The following is a 20,796-nucleotide window of genomic DNA, read 5'->3' on the forward strand; positions in this document are numbered from 1 at the left end:
TATAAGGACTAGAGTTGAACATTTCCTAAAGCAAGTGGACAGAAAGTGTAATTCTTTTAGAAACTTGTACATGTAGGCGCTGCAACTTAGCATACATTGTCCACATTTTGATAGAAAATTTAATTTTGTCATTCAATTTCGAAGATTAGTTGGGGACTAAAGTATAATGAAATATAGTATAACAATCAAAACTGAATTAGGTAAATAGTGTGGGACGATTTTTGTAATTTCTGCTAAATACTTTTATGAACATCAACATGATTTTAGATTCTTAACTTCGGATACACGGCTCAGCTAGTCCCTTTTCTGTTTCTTACATGAAATCAATGTTGCAGGATTGGGACCCTAAGCTGGGTTGTTTTGAGATCTTCAAGGGATGATCATGGATTGTTCCTACAGTTTTAAACATATTTAGGCAAAACTGTTAATTGTAACTACCTATTAAATAAAGTGCATTTTGAACTTTGTTTACACTCCCATGCATATCAAGTTTAAGAAGAATGAATAAATCTTGGAACCCTCCTATCAAGGTCAAGTGCTTCATATCTTAGTCCATTGTCCATGCAATTCTTGCCAAAACAAATTATAAAGAGTGAGATATAAAAGGAGAGTAAACTATTGTACAGAGAAAGCAAACCCAAAGAGAGAAAGGAAAGCAAAATAAAGATACAGTGTGGTATTGTGGAGTGCTCAAGCGCGGTGAAATGTTGGGCAGATTAAGCCGTGCTATGGTGATTGTACAGCAATGTCATGTTATTTTGAACAAAGGAAAATGTTGGTTCCAACTATCACAGAGGTATGAAGAAAAATATATGCAAAGAAAAAAGAAGAATAAAGACCCAATGGAGAACAATATTTTGTAGCGACTAGTGAAGTGGACATAAGAGTAGTCTCTATACCGACTGAAGAAGAGGGAGGATGGAATGGCATCTTCTCATTCCCAGAGCTCTGCCTCTACTTCATGTTTCTTTCTACTTTCAGGCTTCAGGAGTGTCAAAAGAAGCTTTTTATATAAATTTCTATGCCCTAGTAGGAAAGCATGGGTGCTTTCCATTAATTGCGATTGGCAAAGAGGACTAAGAGCTGAATTAAAACCATAGACATTTCTATATAGGTATAGTACCATTGCCACTTGTTTGTTAGACCATGGCCTTTTTTTTTTTTTCACTTCATGGTGCTGATCTCAATGTAGTAGTTCTCAAACGTTAATTTTTGGTCTTGAGTTTGTATATTATTGATCTTGATGGTGATATCACTCTGTCACTTTGTATTTCATGCTGGTGATCTGTTATTTTCTTTTTCTTTGTTATTCTCTGCTGTCCATGACGGGATTGGATGACTAGTTTGTATTCTGGAAGATGAATATGCTCATAACAATATCTAGTTACAGCGATTCGCCACCGATACTCAAAGTCATTTTCTGTTTTAACATTCATTTAGAACAGTTTTACAGGGTTCAAGTTGGCATACAATCGCCAGAAGGATCACAACAACACGAGGAATATTGCGAAGATTTCGTGATTTTTGAAGCTTTCAAAGGAGGTGAGTTGTCTGTTTGCCTCATGATTGCAAAGTTACTCTAGATGGGCATTTACAAATATATGAATGCATTATGCTCATAAGCTTCTAGATCCTCTTGCATAGTTAGATGGTTAATCATTAAATTAAACTATTCCAGTAACTGGATACCTTTCTACATGTTTTTGCAGCTGAAAGAGGATTTTCCAGTAAAAATGCTGCCTCCAGCTCCTCCAAAGAAAATTCTGAGATTGAAAAGCAGGATACTTTTGGATGAGGTATGCTCTTCCCCCTCCCGCACTTTCTCTCTCTCTGTGGCACGGCCTAGCATTCATTTTTGACACGCCTTTTATATTTACTATGCAGTTTCGCAATCAAGTAGATACTTCTATTTTAGGCAGATTTAAGAGTTCTTTTTTCACTGATCTTTTATATTTTCTTTTGGTGTTTATTCCTGATATAGCAATATGCTCAAACTTTACATTCTTCACATTAAGGGCTTATTTCTTTATTGTTCCAAGATCTACTGTTAAATAAATCTCTCTGTTTGCTACTATTTTCTTAATAATGGATTCATTCTCATGAATGGTTATAGTAATGTGCTCAAACATTTAGTTCACTGCAGAGAAGGTGTTCTCTGGAGGATTGGATGGATAAACTCTTATCTGATATTGATATATCACGATCTGCTGTGGTAGCAAACTTTCTTGAGCTTGAAGCTGCTGCGAGGTCATGTAGGTGCTTGTTTGATAAATCCTCATCAGTTTGTAATTTCTCTTCACTTGAACCAGGATTGTTGCATGAAATATATATAAGGGCAATGTTTTCCTATATTTTGCAGATTTTGATGAGGTACATGTGCAGAGCTCAGATGCAAATTCGATTGCCACTGATGCGGCTCCACTCTATCCACAACCTGTAGCTGATGTTTTCAATAGTGTTGTTGTAAGTCTATCTGTATTGTCAGATCAGGGCAATGATTCATCCTATGAGATATCTGAACTGGGATCACCAAGAGTTGGGCATAGTGATTCTGCTGATCTTGGCATTGACAACTCTGAACATGAGTTTACCCATGCGGATGCAAATTTGAAGTATGGACTTTTAATAGAAAGTTCATCTTGGACAATATAGAAAGATTTTCCTGGCTTAAAGTTCGCAATAGAGGTGTTAACAGCATTTTGAGTGGCAGAGGGGTTCCTTATGATAATGTTGCCATCGTAAAAGATCAGTATGACAAGGACTTTCCTTCTGAAACAGAAAGTCACATGGTTCATGCTCGAAGAATATCATCAGAAAGTGTTGGTAGCGACTTAAGCTCCGGAAAAGCGAGTGAAGGAGTTGCATTTAATCCCACTGCAAACAATACTATGTGCAATCCTGAATTTCCTGAAATGCAAAATTCTACCATCGCAAGGTTACAGTTTCCAAGGGACTTGGCTGTCGCTCTTCCATCAGAAGAGCGGCATAAGTTGAACAGAGTTCTTACAACTGTGCAACAAAGGTTATCGACAGCAAAGACCGACATGGAAGATCTCATCGCCAGATTGAATCAAGAGACTGCTGTGAGACAATTCTTAACAACAAAGGTACGTTCTGGCCTCTTGGAAAATTTGTTGAGTCTTTTGTCTGCTCATCATCTCCAGTCAAGAGAAATGGTTTTGCTGCCTCTCCACCATTTTGTCTTTTGAGATAATAGTTCTGATTCGTGTCATTAAAATTTTAGCTTGTATGCAGTAAATTATGGTTTTTCTTTGCTCAGCTGGTCACTCCGAACTTCTTTCTTTAGTTTGAATATATGCCTGTAGTCATATTGATAGTTTCCGCTGCATTCGACTCAATGGTTGAGAGGTGCTAACGATCTATTTGATGAATACATTACATGTTTAGCCCTTGAAAGCTTGCAGTATTCCAATCTGTTATATTTTTGTGTTGTTGAGCTTTATATGGACACTCAATCTGTTATGGATTATTCTGTTTGCAATATCCCCATCCTGAGACACCATCACATGGTTAAGAGGCTGTTATTACCTAGTTGCACGTCGACTTTTCTGAATGCTTCTATGTTCTTGTGTTTATTCACATGTCATTGTTTTGGATGATGCAACTAAATATATGAAGACTCTGTCTTGAAGGTCAAAGATCTGGAAGTGGAACTTGAAACCACGAGATATAATTGCAGAGAAAACGTGCAGCAAGCAACTTTAATTGAGAAAGAAAGGTTTACTCAAATGCAATGGGACATGGAGGAGCTTCGTAGCAAATGTTTGGAGGTGGAAATGAACTTGAAGGCCGAACAGGTTCCTATCACTATCTATTTTCTGTGACTTCTATTTTATTGCCTGTATCAATAGGCATTTTCAAATGTTGTAAAATTCTCAGGAAGAAAAGGCTCGTGTTGAATCAGCAAAAGTACTGGTGATTCAAGAGAGAGACTTGTTGCTTAATGAGTTGGATGTTGCTAGAGAACACCTCAGTAAACTGCACAAAGCGTAATGAGGAGTTGGAAGCAAAATCAAAAGCTGATGTGAAGCTTCTTGTTAAAGAGGTTAAATCTCTTCGTAGTTCTCAGTCAGAATTAAAGCAGGAGCTTGGCCGCCTCATGAAAGAGAAAATAGAAGTAGAGGTAATCCGCCCTTTTTTGTAATAATTTTTTTTCTCCATAAATTGAGAATATCTTTACGTGCACGAACAAGTGATGCACCATCACAAGCAGTTCCTGTTCTATATATTACATCCATGATCCATTTTTGAAGTCTGAAAACTGGCAATTTAGTTTAAGTCTACTGCAGTAATCACCTTTTGGTTGAGTTTTGGAGTCTCAAGGCTGCTCTCTGAGCCTTAACTTACTGTTGAATTTGTCTTGTTCAGCGAACTCTACAGAAAGAAAAAACAGAGGGCAGAGTCTGCAAGTGCTGCTAATTCAAAGCTGCTGCATGAATGTGAAATTCTAAGAAATCGGCTTCAAGAATGTAGCGTTAATTTCCTTAGTGAAGAAGAAGATATGTTGATTGTGGATACCTCTTCACCGTCTGATGCAATAGATCTACTGATGACCTCTGACAATCGAATTGGCCTTCTTCTTGCAGAGGTATCGTTTGCATATCAGAATTTTAACTTCTTATTTGCCTATATTCTATTTCAATCTTAATTTTGATATCTTTACAAATTGGCCTCAGCTCCTCCATATAGGCCTCTTCTTCTTGTTATAGATTCAAATATGCCATCCCTTGTATCACCTCTTGTAATTCATCTTTCTCCAATTTAATAAAAACCTGAACCTTATATAATCATTGGAGCGCTGTTTAACTTATGTTGTGAATTGGATGGGCGTTCTCTAATTCATGAAGTCAAGGATGTCAAGTACTTGAAGTTTTTCTGCATTATGTGGTCTTGTCTGCATCAGTTACCTGGCAGTCATCATGCTGACCTGTGTGCATTATCAGGCCCAACTCCTTGCTCAAGATGTAGAAAATGCCGTTGTAAAAATGGATGAGACTCGGAATGCTAATGATGGCAATGGGGAGGACCAGTGATGATGAATTGAGGAAGATGCTGACGGACATGTTCATTGACAATGCGACATTGAGGAAGCAAGCGAATTCAGTAATCCGTTGTGCTTTAAATATGTATGTCCAAGCCGAAGAAAAGGACGAAGAAGATGAAGAAGTCCCTTTGCGAAAAACAGTTTTAAGCAAATTTTTAGAGAGATGATGGGAATTATGGTGACTATTGATGGTGGGTCATTTATCCTAGTAGAATTAGCAGCAGCTGCTTGTACATTTGTGCTGGCAATAAATGAGATTGCCTCTGCTGCAGGATGGTTCCCTTTTCTCGCGTAAGGTGATCATAATTCACTGTATCTCTTCCCTTTCTAAATTTATTCTTTGATTAACATTTCCTCCAGAATTAGAACGGTTTGCTCATATCAAATAGCAACACTCCACAATTCAAGAAGTGGTTGTTTTGGATGTACATACTTCTAAGATGGTATATGATACATAGGAAATGAACTTTTGTTAATTGATTTTAACTTTATAATTTCCTTACGGTATAGTAATCCCTAAAGTGCATGATTATTTTCTTTTGCTGGAATAAGGAAGCTTAGAATGACATCACTGAGAATCTAGGATATGGACCATGGTTCTTTTTAGGTCTTAAAAAGGGCAATTGAAAACAAGAGCGCTCTGGTCTATATCGAGTCTTTAAGCTCCATATGCTCAATATCTTCCCTTATTGTCGTCTTTGCGACTCTTTTGTCCTGAGTTTTGATCTCTTGATTACACCTCTCATTGGATCATCCCGAAGCTTATATCCGACTTGAGCAATAGAAGCCTTTAGAAAATGCCAGAATTGCCAATTCCAGTGCAAGCTTATGGATGAAGATGCACATCAAAATGCGAAAATATTGCCTCTGTTGACATTTTAAAGAAAAAATAGAGAAGACGATCGTGTTGCTCTCTCTCGTACTTCTCGAATAATATTCTCGAATAATATCGACTCGCTTATACCTCTTAAGTCATATCAATGTCCTGTGCAATGACGGCATTATTTTGCCATTGAAGAGAAGAATTGTTTTCCTTTCGTAGAAATTCAAGAGAAGAAACTATAACAATCACATGCACAAACATGACTTCAAAATAACATTTTCGCTAGTCCTCACAAAGAGCATAAAAAAAGAGTACTATGCCAATTAAGATGGCCAATGGACCCCTGTCCTGGCTGGGTACCCTGAACTGCGATTATCCTGCGCAGGAGCTGCAAAATAGAATTCTCCAAGTCATATATACATACATACTCGACAAGTTCATGCAGAAGCAGCTCACATTAATCAACGGTGTTTCATTTTTCTTGATGCCTCATGACCTCAAAATTACGAGACCCGTTTCGAATTCGAGTGCTTTTTTGTATTCCACAATATCTCCTTTGCACAGATAAGAATGAAGAGGAAGCGAAAAGAACGGCAACAGATCAACATTGTGAACCAAGAGAGCGGACCTCAAACTTTGCGCAGGTTTTCGCTCTATATTTATGGCGATTACATAACACTATCACCTAATTATTGCAGTTAATCTATTTCAAGCATGCATATGGTGGAATCCGTATATATAAATCATATAGAGTCCGACAGGATCAAAATGAGGACGCGACTTGTTTATGTTTACCTCCTTGGTGGTGTCCCAAGTGCGGACGGAACATCTCGTACTTCTGATTGATACGAACCACTGCCATGCTACCACTGCACAATGAGCATATCCATGAGAAGTCATTCAACTTCACGCTGCCAAGATACAGAACAGTAAGTGAGCATATGCTGATGCTGGCTGCTGCAGGGAGTAGTCACTTGGCAAGGCGCGTTCCTTTCCTAATGCCTACTGCCTTGACTTTCCTATTGGAATTACCGCCCGAAATGGCCAGTTTAGTCAATTTTGTTATTATGTTTCAGGCCGGGCCAGAATTTCGAGCTTCACATGGTGAAAGATGTTAGTAGCGAAAGACATTTATTCTTCAACGAAATGATGTTGGGGTCAACGGGTCAAGTTCAAAAAAATTGCTCAAAGCATGTCAAAAAAGTGAATTTTATAAGGGAAAAAATGATCTCAAACGCCGTAGGAAATCGTATATGACGAAATACACCTTTCGATCAGATCTCTAGGACTGATGAAATAGAAGAATATCCAAACCTTTTAACTGGAAATCTTGTTTTGTAACACTAGTGAAAAAAGTATATGTACTATATTCGCTATCCAAAGGACAAGGATTGACTCTTGTTGTCATAGAAGAGCATTTCTTATCCAAGTGATAACCTGGTATCAAACTTTCTAAGATGAAATCTAGTTAAAATTGTGGCTAGATTGATTTTGATCATAGTAATTTTATCAGCTCGCAATCTTAACTTCACATTATAAGCATAGAACTCAGTCCGATCTATAAGAAAGGCGATAGTAAACTGTCACGTAAACTGTCATACTATCAAATGCGCTTCCATAGCGACTGATGGTATAACACACATCTCCGTAATGCTAAAAGAAGACAAAAGAACCCTATGATAACAGAAGCATACGATTTTCGATATGCTCGTACTTTTATCCGTGCAATCAAGTCCTCCAAGAGCACTCAGATGGTCTTCACTTTTCAAGTAAATTCGGCCTTCTGTTACCCATTTTGTCTATAGCAAACATGGAGTCCGTCCATGATTTTTTTTTTTTTTTAAATAAAGAATGTGAATAACCATCATTCCGTCCAACTGGTATTTCTATAGTCATCAATTCAGTTATGAACATCAATATAATACCCCAATAACGTAAATATTAATCACGAACTACGAATAAGACTTTTCTTTTCTTTTTCTTTCGATCTTCACTTATATTGCAATTAGCGATTGCTGCTTTAATTATTTTAAAACTTAAGGTGAACATGCATGCATGGCGTGTATTAATTCTAAGAGGAACAAATTGAAAATTGCTTGGGAGGAAAAAGAAAAATAAAAAATAGTGGAAGAAGGAACTAAGGAAATGTTACCAATCTCTTATCATTGACACGTGTTTGAAGAGGTAGATCGGGCAAATCTAGCGATGGACAACCATACAAGTCTAATCCCCGCAGCTTCTTTAATTCTGATAGACCAGAGAACCTTTTTAGGGATTTACAACTCACAATACGGATATACTCTAGCGATTCCAATTTCTCCACCCCTTGAATCTCCTTTAGGCTCGGGCAACGAGTCACTCCCAATTCTTTGAGCCCCTTTAATATCGGAAAACCCGATAGCCTCTCAGGCAATTTACCGGAGCTCCTAAACAAAATACCGAGATTCTCGCAATTCTGTCCAAGAGTTAATGCACTAAGATTGGATGGAAGCGCTATCGATGATTGGTGGTCAATCCAAGTCACTGTAAGACTTCGAAGCGGAGAAGGAATAGCCAAATCGATAAGCAAAGACGTGATGTTTCCCATGTCAAGCGTCAAATATTCCAGTTTTGATAATCGCTTGATCCACTTTGTATATGGAGCCCTGTCACCAAATTTTGACGGTTCTGACGGTTGAAGAGTGTCTTCGTCTATAATAAGTTTGACTAAATTAGTTAGGTATGAGAGGTCAATGGCCGTCCACAATAAATGAGATGGGAAATGTAAATATTCCAAACTCATGGGGAGATCCGGAATTTGTTCAAGTTTATCACACCCATATAAAATGAGTTTTTGGAGATGGGAAAGCCGATTCATAGTTGTCGGCAATCTCCTAATCTTGCTCGACCCTAGATTTATCATCCTTAAAAAGGATAGCGCCCCAATTTCATTTGGAATTTCCCCCTCCAGATTTATACACATGGAGGCATTCAATTTCCTAAGATTCTCCAACATCCCTATGGTCTCCGGTAGCTCTCTTATTGTACTCCCTTGTAGAGATAAACTCTCCAATTTTTTGAGATTACCAATACTGGTAGGTAATTCTGTGATATCCAAATCCTCCAAATCTAGCTCAATTAAGGACTCTAACCCTCCTATTGAGTTCGGTAGCTTTTTTATCAGAGTCCCACGAAGACTCAATTTTGTCAACTTTTTAAGATCTTCGATACAATGTGGCAATTCTGTGATTTCCGTTCCATGCAAGTTCAATTCAACCAATAGTTTCAATTTTCCAATGGAGTCTGGAACTTTTCTAAGCAAACAATTACCAAAAGACAAATGCTTCAAATGCATCATCTCTCCAATGGAATGATGAATTTCTTCAACATTCACACTTTCTATGTCTATCGTTGATAGGGATCTTAGACCATCAGACGTGGAAGGTAAGAAGTTGCATTGTTTGCTTTTGAACAAAAAAAAACCTTTGATTTCCAAGTGCTCCAGTTTAGAGAGAGAGCCATCAATCACCGGTATGGTTGAATTACATTGAAGAACCAATCTTTTCAAATTCTTGCATTTCGAGAGGTCGAGAGGCCTTTTGGGTTTCACGCCAAGAATGATGTGTATAACTTTCAAGTTATTGCTCACCTAAAAATAACAAACCAATGATCAGACAAGTCAAGAATGGTAAATGAGTAAGTTTGGTTAGAGCGACAAATGCCAAATAAAGTAAACCGCTTGCTGTAATGTTGTACCATGCATTGCTCCCATCCCATCCAATCTCCGAAGACAGTTGTTGAAAGCTCAAGCACGACTAGTTTCTCAGGACATAAGTTCTTTGCTTCTAATCTCGAGGGGCAATTTCTCCAAGAGAACCATGTTAATTTGGAGAGAAGATTCTTAAAGTCCCCTATCATGTTCCCGCCATGTAAATCCATGAATCTTAAGTTGGGTAGCTTTGAAAATTCTTCACTTGTGAAATTCTGTACTTTGAAGAGTCCTGTTGTTAGTCTGAGGGCTACGATTTTCTCTGATGCCTGATAATAGGAAAAGCATAAATGAACATTGAAGTAGATGACAACCAATGTATTATAAGTCTGAGGAGCTTGATTATGTTCAATAATGAAACATACATTATTGTTTCGTACACACCTAAATCCAGAAAATTTTGAAAACAGAGAGGATATAATCCCCCGTTAATCTGACTTATTCATACAATGGAGAAAAATTCTTTATATTGTATAAAGCATAATAATACTTTTAATCCATCAAATTTGAGAGAATTTCTGCCGCAAGATTATAATAGAATAATGTTAGTATTATGTGTAGAATCCTTTCATAGAAAATACTACCTACATATTTAATTATTACGAAAATAAAAACCAGCAATGGTTTTTCAATTAAGAAAAAAATTATCAGACCAATTTCTAACTTTCTTAAGGCAATTGCGGCTCTCTGGCTCGAAACCTGCTCGGTCTTGAGCGTGTGGTAGCCCGGGTTACCTAAAGGCGCCTCATTATTTGGTTTGCTGTGAGTTTTATCACGAGATGTGGACTTTTAGGAGTACTTCTGAATTCTACCGAATGTAGGATTTATGTTTAGAAAGATTTTTTCCATAACAGTAGAGAAAGAGTCAACCAAGTCTCCCATATATAGTTGGAAATGTTAGAGATGGACCGTCAATTACCAAATCCACATTTTATAGGAAGGGTCTACCGGACGATGAAAAGACAATTGCACGCCACAATTAATCACTAAATCAATTGCCAAATATTTTCGACCAAAAAAAAAAAAAATACCAAATTTCAAGTGAGTGGTGCTGATGATGTCTCATTGAACAGTAATGTTGCTAATGATTGCCAACTTAGCATAAAATAAACAAAGTCAGCCTTGAAGAACTTTGATGAGCAGTTTTCAATCTGGATCTGTTTTCATATACTTTGCTGAACAGTTTTCGTATTCAAACGTAGTCCTTGAAGTGTTTGTTGCTAGTTACTTTCACGTTGTGAGTATAATCTATGAAACACTTTTAGATATAATATGCAGTGATATTACTGTCAACGAAGTCATATAGAAACCTTTTCATTTTTCTTTGCCAGAAGAAAATTTGAACAAAAAAATTTAATTGCAAGAATTCAATTACACAACCGCGGTAAATGCATGTTGATTTTTTTCCCAATGAAAATAGCAAAGGTGACTATAGCTTACCTGTTTCCGCTGAACCACATTCAAGGCATCGTTGAGCATCCACAACCTGCTACGCTTTCCGGGATCATTGTCTTCAAGTCGAATAATTTCTCTTCCAAAATCTCTAAGTTGGTCATGCATCCATAGCGTATCATCTTCCTCTATCTTTATCAAAGACATACGAGAAAGCAAAAGTAGACCAATCTTTGGGAAATAGCCAGAAGCTTTCCACATATAGTATGGGAGGAGTTTTTTATGTCCAATGAAGTAGCACGTGATGTCAAGAAAGATCTCTTTTTGAGCATCTTCTAACATGTCATAACTAATCTTTAGTCTAACAAAGACTTCTTTCTCGGGCACTAAATCTAATTTCTTCAATGTCTCTTTCCAAATCACTCTACTTTTGCCAAAAAGTGAGGAACCAATAACCTCCAGAGCTAACGGAAGTCCACCTGTTTTGTCGGTAATTTTGCGTGAGATATATTCATAGTGAGGTGGTGGGAAATTCATCCCTAAAGCATGTTGGCTAAAAAGCTCAAGAGCATAAGAAGAATCCATTTCTTTCATTTGATAGATTTCAAATTCTTTAGAATGTGCTTGGAAACTACCCTCCTCCTCCTCCTCCTCCTCCTCCTCCTCCTCTTTGATTGGCAAAAAGTTGATGTCCCTTGTTGTAATGATGATTTTGCTTCCTACACCGAACCAATCACTCTTTCCTGCTAGTTTAGTGAGTTGGTCCCATTTATCCACGTCATCAATGACAATTAGAACTTTCTTACGACGAAATCTTTCTCTAATTATGTTAATCCCAACATCAATAGAATTGAGGATCTCCGGAGATTGGCCTTGGAGAATATCTGACAACAATTGCTTTTGCAAGTCAATAGTTTTACCATGCCGCATAGATTCGCGAACATTTGAGAGGAAGCTGTAGCCTTCAAATTGATTGGAGATTTGATTAAAGATGACACTTGCGAGAGTTGTCTTACCGATACCGCCCATTCCATGGATGACTAGGTAACGGATATCATGAGAACCTTCGTTTAACAAGTCCATGATAGCTTCCACTTGATCATGAATCCCAACTAGATAATCAGGTAGAGTTCTCCTTCTTTTCATTAGCTTGGTCATAACCTTGTTTACGATAGCGTTGATGATTTCGCCATGGCTGCCATATAGACTAAGAATTTTAGGATGAAACAAATGCTAATAAACTCTCCAGTTGATGAATATTGTAAACTCAAAACTAGTCAGATTTCTAAACGGACGAGGTTTCGCCAAAAAGAAGATCACTTTCTTAAGTAAAATGAAATCTTGACTTATGGAAGACAACACTATTTGGATGAGTGGTTTGGGAAAGGAATACAATAATTGCAAGGAGAAAAGAAATAAAAATAAAACTGGATTAATTAATATACAGTGCTTGGTAAGTAGTAAGTAAAAGAGGAAAAAATGGGAGAAAATTCTATTCCTTATAATCATCTCACTTTTGTAGAGATCTAGAAAAAAAATTAATCAGAAAGAATCCGAACGGATTAGTTCGGAAATTTTTTTTTTTTTTTTTTTTGTGGAGGAACCGCTTGCCGGGCCGACAGCCGCCCCGTAAACCCCGCGCGACGCTAGCGAGAAAACCACCACCCCGACGTCACGCTTTAGTCACCATGTAGTAGCTAGGACGACTCCCCTCGCTTCGCAGGATTCGAACCTTTGGCCTCCACCGGAGAGGTCCAAAGCCCTACCATCTATGCCACCTTGGTCGGTGGTGGAAAATTTTCTTCTCATCCTTGCTTTTCTCTCCATTAGAAAAAGTAACTAACTTATCTCTTTCGTTTCTCATTCCTTCTCTTTCAGTCTTTTCGATCCCACATCGAGAAAAGAAGGAAAAAAATTTTCTGAAAAAAGAGGCAGCCTAGCACTTTTTTAATTTTTTGGAGGAGTAAGCAGTATAATAATACACAAAGTAAAGCATGATGAGCACGTCTTATCATCTCAATCCACAATGTACTTCTCCGCTGAATTTATATAATCATGCTTTTAATTGCCCGGAAAAGAAGAGGAAGAAGAAGAAGCGGATTTCAAACCCACACGCTCACCCTTTGTTCTTCAAGTCCGATCCGCTTATCTTTGCGACCTCAGTCAGAGCCTCCTTCCACCGCGGAACATCGTGGCCGAACTTCTCCTCGTGCTTCCCAAGAGCATCGCGGTACAATTGAGTTCGGAGCTTCACATCCTCGGGATCCACATCATAGAAAATAGGTAGGATCATTTTATCTTTCGCTTTGCTCGAGCAATCCACCATGTGGGTGAGCTCGCGAAGACACCACCTACTGGATGCATAGTCCCTAGAGAAGATGGGCACGTATATTTTGGAGGATTTGATGGCATGCGAAAGCTCATCTCCAATCTTTTCACCTTGTCGGATGTCTTCATCATCTTTGAAAACACGAACCCCGGCTTTAACTAGGGCGTGATAGAGGCAATCGGTGAAGTTGAGGCGGGTGTCGGGGCCTCTGAAATTCAAGAACACCTCGAATTCGGCCCCTGAGGACGAATCACCGTCGTCGACAGAGGCAGACACCGTCGATGGGCCAGGTGAGTCCCACTTTCTCTTCATCCTCCTTTAGGAGCTCAAAGTCTTGACCGGATGTGATCTGAGCGAGATGTAGAGTCTTCTTTCTGAATCTGATCTGGGATTCCTCGAGAGGAAATAGCGAATCGCCAGAGGCAGGAGAATGGCAATGGGCTTTCGCCTGTAATTTCGCGGATATGTCCGCTTTTGTCTCGGCACAGAAAGGGAAAATGAAGAGCGACGACTTGGACGAGTCAAGCCAATGAAAGTCTTCCGGAATGGCGGGGCGCAGCTTTATCAACTCGAGCGGTGTGTTCGCTGTCGAGGTGTACGTGGAGAGGATTGGACGAAGCAGCTCTGATCCGGGGTTTATCTGTGTCGATCAGTAATTTGAAAGGAAAATAACATAAATAGTATCTGAACATTAGTTTGAACATTAGCTCTGAAATATTAGCAAGTGTTCTATGTAATCCCAAAATTATATGAAAACATTTAATGTTATATTATAATTAATTCAACTAGATGGAACATGTTGATATGACTTTTAATTCGTTAAGTTTGAATGATGGATAATGAAAAAAGTTAACTTGTGAATTCTCCAATTAAGATATTCATCTTAAATAAGGATATAACAATCAAACTCAGTCATCAAATAAGGATAAACATGTTAACACCTCATCTTTTTTCCTTTTTAAAGTAGGTAGATAAAAATTGTAGCTCATCATTTTTAAAAATCCAACTTAGTGTTCTATGTCATCAACTAATGTTTGCTTTGTCTCGAGCAAACATAAGGATTATATTGAATATTTAAATATAATTCAGGGATCGTATTGAAAATATTAACAATTCAGGGACAATGGGATCTATTGTATCATTCTCCCGAGTTTAAAATGAGGAAAGGATCATTAAAATTGTTATAAGTTTCTAAAGCTCATTTCATTGCCAAAACTTTTCAAGTGATCACTCTAATAATGTTTTGGTTAAAAAAAAAGAAATTATTTACATGCCATCGCCGATTTGGGATGTTAGAAATTCAACATGGCAATTAACATTCTTTAGATCGGTGTGCCTCGTTAGCAATTAAATGCCCAAAACAAGGTCGCGATATGAGTTTACCCCAAATCCAAATCCTAATTCGGACAAATTTAGCTACTTCCCAAGGCAATTGGGGCCAAAATTAAGAGCAGGAGCCTCGTATCAACAACGCCCGAAAGGTTGTCGATTGAAAACATGAGTAAAGCGAGGTTTTCATCACCGCACCATGCTGCTTAGCTCAATGCGATGCTTAACTACTATTGTCCTGAACGAAGAGTTGTTTGAATTCTCGGCATAAGCTCCAACAGACCAAACAACCACCGCACTGGACCGAGAAAATAATTAAAAGAATTTTAACCAATTGTAATTGTCCCGATCAAGTCCTAAATCATTTTTTTTTTTTGTCAATCAAGTCCTAAATCTTTTGTATTTGCACAAATTCAGTCCATTTGTTCAATTTTGACCGGTGACGTTAATGTAGATAATTTTTAATAATATTTTAAATTTTTAAATTTTTAAATTTTTTTCTTTCTCCTTTTTCTTCCTTCCCTTTATTTTGTGGCCGGTGATGTTGACCTCGTAGGCCATTGTTGAGGCCCCTTGCCCAGCCATGGCGAGGGCAAGCCTTGTCGTTGTTGGGTGAGGTTGAGCTTCACAAAGCAAATAAAGAAAAAAACAAATAAAAAATTGAAAAAAATTAAAATATTACTAAACATTGTTCACATTTGTGCTAATTGTGCCGTGTTGACACTTGCTGGCCAAAATTAGTTGGATAGACTAAATTGACACAAATCGAAAAATTTTGGACTCAAATGATAAAATAAAAGATTTGTGATTAATTTGATAATATTGTAATAGGTTGATGACTTTTTTGGTAATTCTTCCCATTGGAGGTAGTGACAGGACCATTGGAAATACTTCCTATGTCGACATTTATCATAAGAGGCTTTATCTCAAGTGACTGGCTTAAAAGGCTAAAACCATTTCAAAAATTGCCTATTTTAGTTCGCTACAAAGTCATGAATGGACATGTAGGCCATTGGAAATACTTCCTGTCGCGACCTAGTGTTTTCGGGTTCACCACCTAAAACTAGGTTAATAGACTACTAAGCTTTTAAACTTAGCTCGTGCTCTCCCAAGCCCATACTAATTCGCAACTTAAGATTCAAACATTTAACATTCAAGATGTTACTAATTAGAGTCGCAACTAATCGGTTTATGGTAGGTCGATTAGATACCTAAGTAAAATAAATGGAGATTTATTTTACTCCTACAAACCAGACTAAGGGTACTTTTACTCTGGCTACACTGAATTTTTCTAATGCCCTTTTGATACCATTTCTTCTTAATTTTTCAAAATGTTTTTGCAAGCGGTGATTTATTTTAACCTAAGTTACTATCATGCAAATGTGGTGACCACACTGGTGCTCATCAATTATTTAAAATATTCAAGTAAATAAACCGCATCACATAAAGCAAGCTGTCATTTTTTTGGATTTTCTCAAAAATTAGAATTCTTTTATAAAATGCATTTTAATACTAAATGACTTAATCTTATTAATGTGGAAATTCTAATTAAATGGGTCTATTATGCGAACTAGTTATTATGCACCTTATGACCTAACTTTACTAATAAATTCTAATTAAATGATCATATTATGCAACTAATTAACATGCACCTAAATTTTGTATTTTCGTATTTTTTATTGAAATTCAAAACTAATAAAAACTCTACTCAAGCTATCTAAAGTAATTTTCTAATCCATTTTTGGGATTAATTTGACTTAAACCCTATTCCGTCTTAAAAAACTATTTTTTTTAAACAAGAATATGAAAATGTGCCAATTATATCTAAGACTCTAAAAGGCTATTTAAGTCTAATCCTAACTTATTTCTTTTCAAATATCTAAAAATGCAGTCCTAAAAATATTATCTAAAATTGCAATCCTAGAAATATAATCCTAAAAATTTGATTAATTAAACTACGTATCTATTATATTAAACCCTAATGTCCTATATGCTTATGCAATTTTTAAATATTTTGATTTTCTTTAGTTTCTTTTAGTTTTTTTTTAGGTTGAATAATTATTAAATTAGGGTTAAATCTAAACAATTAATATAGCCACTAGATAAAGGATCAAAATAATGGAAAAAATAACCTGTCGTCTCACATGTTAAATTAACAATTATTTCAACCCTAATCATCACAACAACTCAAAATAATTAAATAATCTAGTCCGAAGTCTTACGAACCAAATTAAATAATTATTGTAATTTGACAATTAAAATTTCACCAAGAAGTCCAAAATTAATGTAATTAAAAAATGATCCGATGTCTCTCGGATCAAACTAATTATTACAAAAATCTTGGATAAAGCCTTAAGGATAATGTCTAAACAATACAAATAATTAACATACAATACTACAATTCAAATAATGAGACTTAAAAATAAGCTAACGTATCATGAAATAAATATAAAATAAACTACCTAAGGCCCTGCAACAGAAACAGGGGAGGCAACAGGTAGGTCGAGAGCACGGCAGCAGGCTCGGATTAGGAGCGGCGGCAGCAGGAGCTCGAGGCGGTGGCGTCGGGTGTCGCCCGGGAGGGCAGCACGGCGAGAAACCCGGCGGCTGGGTCGGAGGGCAGCACGGCAACCTGCAAAAGGGGCAGAGGCGTGCGGTAATGGGCACTGCAGATCACGGCAGGTCACAGTCGTCGGTCCGGAGGAGGGTGCAGCGTCGGGTCGTCGCGGCGATGGTGGCTCGGGATAGGGAGCAATGGCGGAGCTATCACCGGCGGCAGACGGAAAGCGGGGGAGGACGTCGGCGCTGCAGGCTGGCGTCACGGGAGGAGACTTGCGGCAGTGGTCGTTGCAGCAGGCGTCGGGACGAGCTCGCTGGTGCAGAGGTGCGGTTGTCGGGCGTCAGGCACCGGGTGGTCGCGGACGCAGCAACAGCGGAGGTGTGGGCCGGTTCGGAATCGGCAGTGTTGCGGGTTGCAGAAGCGCGGTGGTGTCGCTGGGCGTCGGCGCTTGGGTCGTCGTGAGTCGGCGCGACGATGGCTGGTGGAGACCGGCGATGCGAGCGCAGCGCGGGCGAAGAGAAACTCACGATTGGGCAGCAAATGTGGGGAAGAAGATGAACAGTAAATGTCCCATCACTTCTTCCCCTCTACTTTGGCTTTTTCCTTTCCTTTTCACTTTTTCCTTTTGCAGCCGCACACTCTCCTCTGCTTTCGTACTCTCTCTTTCTCCTCTTTTTTATTTTCTTCACTTTTCAATTTTTGACGAAAAGTAACCTTTGCTTTCCCCCGAAAGGTGAAGAAGAACCCCTCTATTTATAAAGCGAAAATTCGAGTTTGTTTCGCCGGTGGAGATTTTTGCTCAACCTCTCGCCGGTGGAGATTTTCGCTCAACTTCTCCAACAAAGAAATGGCTCCAAAATCCGGCTGTTAAATTATTTTGAATTCAAAATTTCTTTTCAAAATTTCCCTCTAATATTTTATTTTCTAAAAATAAATTAAATTTTAAAATAGGTGTCAACACTTCCTATGTTGAAGACTGTGTTTTGAATGATGCAACTAAATATATGAAGACTGTGTTTTGAAGGTCAAAGATCTGGAAGTGGAACTTGAAACCACGAGATATAATTGCAAAGAAAACATGCAGCAAGCAACTTTAATCGAGAAAGAAAGGTTTACTCATATGCAATGGGACATGGAGGAGCTTCGTAGCAAATGTTTGGAGGTGGAAATGAACTTGAAGGCCGAACAGGTTCCTATTACCGTCTATTTTCTGTGACTTCTATTTTATTGCCTGTACCAATAGGCATTTTCAATTGTTGTAAAATTCTCAGGAAGAAAAGGCCCGTGTTGAATTGGCAAAACTATTGGTGATTCAAGAGAGAGACTTGTTTCTGAATGAGTTGGATGTTGCTAGAGAACACCTCAGTAAACTGCACAAACGTAATGAGGAGTTGGAAGCAAAATCAAAAGCTGATGTGAAGCTTCTTGTTAAAGAGGTTAAATCTCTTCGTAGTTCTTAGTCAGAAATTAAAGCAGGAACTTGGCCGCCTCATGAAAGAGAAAATAGAAGTAGAGGTAATCCGCCTTTTTTACGTAATACTTTTTTTTTCTCTCCATAAATTGAGAATATCTTTACGTGCACGAACAAGTGATGCACCATCACAAGCAGTTCCTGTTCTATATATTACATCCGTGATCCATTTTTGAAGTCTGAAAAACTGGCAATTTAGTTTAAGTCTACTGCAGTAATCACCTTTTGGTTGAGTTTTGGAGTCTCAAGGCTGCTCTCTGAGCCTTAACTTACTGTTGAATTTGTCTTGTTCAGCGAACTCTACAGAAAGAAAAACAGAGGGCAGAGTCTGCAAGTGCTGCTAATTCAAAGCTGCTGCATGAATGTGAAATTCTAAGAAATCGGCTTCAAGAATGTAGCGTTAATTTCCTTAGTGAAGAAGAAGATATGTTGATTGTGGATACCTCTTCACCGTCTGATGCAATAGATCTACTGATGACCTCTGACAATCGAATTGGCCTTCTTCTTGCAGAGGTATCGTTTGCATATCAGAATTTTAACTTCTTATTTGCCTATATTCTATTTCAATCTTAATTTTTGATATCTTTACAAATTGGCCTCAGCTCCTCCATATAGGCCTCTTCTTCTTGTTATAGATTCAAATATGCCATCCCTTGTATCACCTCTTGTAATTCATCTTTCTCCAATTTAATAAAAACCTGAACCTTATATAATCATTGGAGCGCTGTTTAACTTATGTTGTGAATTGGATGGGCGTTCTCTAATTCATGAAGTCAAGGATGTCAAGTACTTGAAGTTTTTCTGCATTATGTGGTCTTGTCTGCATCAGTTACCTGGCAGTCATCATGCTGACCTGTGTGCATTATCAGGCCCAACTCCTTGCTCAAGATGTAGAAAATGCCGTTGTAAAAATGGATGAGACTCGGAATGCTAATGATGGCAATGGGAGGACCAGTGATGATGAATTGAGGAAGATGCTGACGGACATGTTCATTGACAATGCGACATTGAGGAAGCAAGCGAATTCAGTAATCCGTTGTGCTTTAAATATGTATGTCCAAGCCGAAGAAAAGGACGAAGAAGATGAAGAAGTCCCTTTGCGAAAAACAGTTTTAAGCAAATTTTTAGAGAGATGATGGGAATTATGGTGACTATTGATGGTGGGTCATTTATCCTAGTAGAATTAGCAGCAGCTGCTTGTACATTTGTGCTGGCAATAAATGAGATTGCCTCTGCTGCAGGATGGTTCCCTTTCTCGCGTAAGGTGATCATAATTCGCACTGTATCTCTTCCCTTTCTAAATTTATTCTTTGATCAACATTTCCTCCAGAATTAGAACGGTTTGCTCATATCAAATAGCAACACTCCACAATTCAAGAAGTGGTCGTTTTTGATGTACATACTTCTAAGATGGTATATGATACATAGGAAATGAACTTTTGTTAATTGATTTTTAACTTTATAATTTCCTTTTGGTATAGTAATCCCTAAATTGCATGATTATTTTCTTTTGCTGGAATAAGGAACCTTAGAATGACATCACTGAGAATCTAGGATATGGACCATGGTTCTTTTTAGGTCTTCAAAAGGGCAATTGAAAACAAGAGCGCTCTGGTCTATATCGAGTCTTTAAGCTCCATATGTTCAATATCTTCCCTTATTGTCGTCTTTGCGACTCTTTTGTCCTGAGTTTTGATCTCTTGATTATACCTCTCATTGGATCATCCCGAAGCTTATATCCGACTTGAGCAATAGAAGCCTTTAGAAAATGCCAGAATTGCCAATTCCAGTGCAAGCTTCTGGATGAAGATGCACATCAAAATGCGAAAATATCGCCTCTGTTGACATTTTAAAGAAAAAATAGAGAAGACGATCGTGTTGCTCTCTCTCGTACTTCTCGAATAATATCGACTCGCTTATACCTGTTAAGTCATATCAATGTCCTGTGCAATGACGGCACTATTTTGCCATTGAAGAGAAGAATTGTTTTCCTTTCGTAGAAATTCAAGAGAAGAATCTATAACAATCACATGCACGAACATGACTTCAAAATAACATTTTCGCTAGTCCTCACAAAGA

General features: G+C 38.0%; 1 protein-coding gene across 1 annotated transcript; it reads left to right on the forward strand.

Annotated features, from left to right (window-relative positions):
* The first annotated feature begins 1,482 nt into the window (after positions 1-1,482).
* Positions 1,483-20,032, forward strand: LOC120294805 (PX domain-containing protein EREX-like). Its single transcript, XM_039315373.1, is given in 9 exon segments — positions 1,483-1,542; positions 1,710-1,796; positions 2,144-2,252; positions 2,360-3,107; positions 3,654-3,818; positions 3,901-4,005; positions 4,007-4,144; positions 19,012-19,230; positions 19,587-20,032. Coding segments are annotated over 6 exon segments (1,215 nt in total). The 5' UTR covers positions 1,483-1,542; positions 1,710-1,796; positions 2,144-2,252; positions 2,360-2,786; the 3' UTR covers positions 19,854-20,032.
* The last annotated feature ends 764 nt before the right edge of the window (positions 20,033-20,796 follow it).

This window comes from Eucalyptus grandis, chromosome 6, assembly GCF_016545825.1.
Source record: "Eucalyptus grandis isolate ANBG69807.140 chromosome 6, ASM1654582v1, whole genome shotgun sequence".
Taxonomy (NCBI): domain Eukaryota; kingdom Viridiplantae; phylum Streptophyta; class Magnoliopsida; order Myrtales; family Myrtaceae; genus Eucalyptus; species Eucalyptus grandis.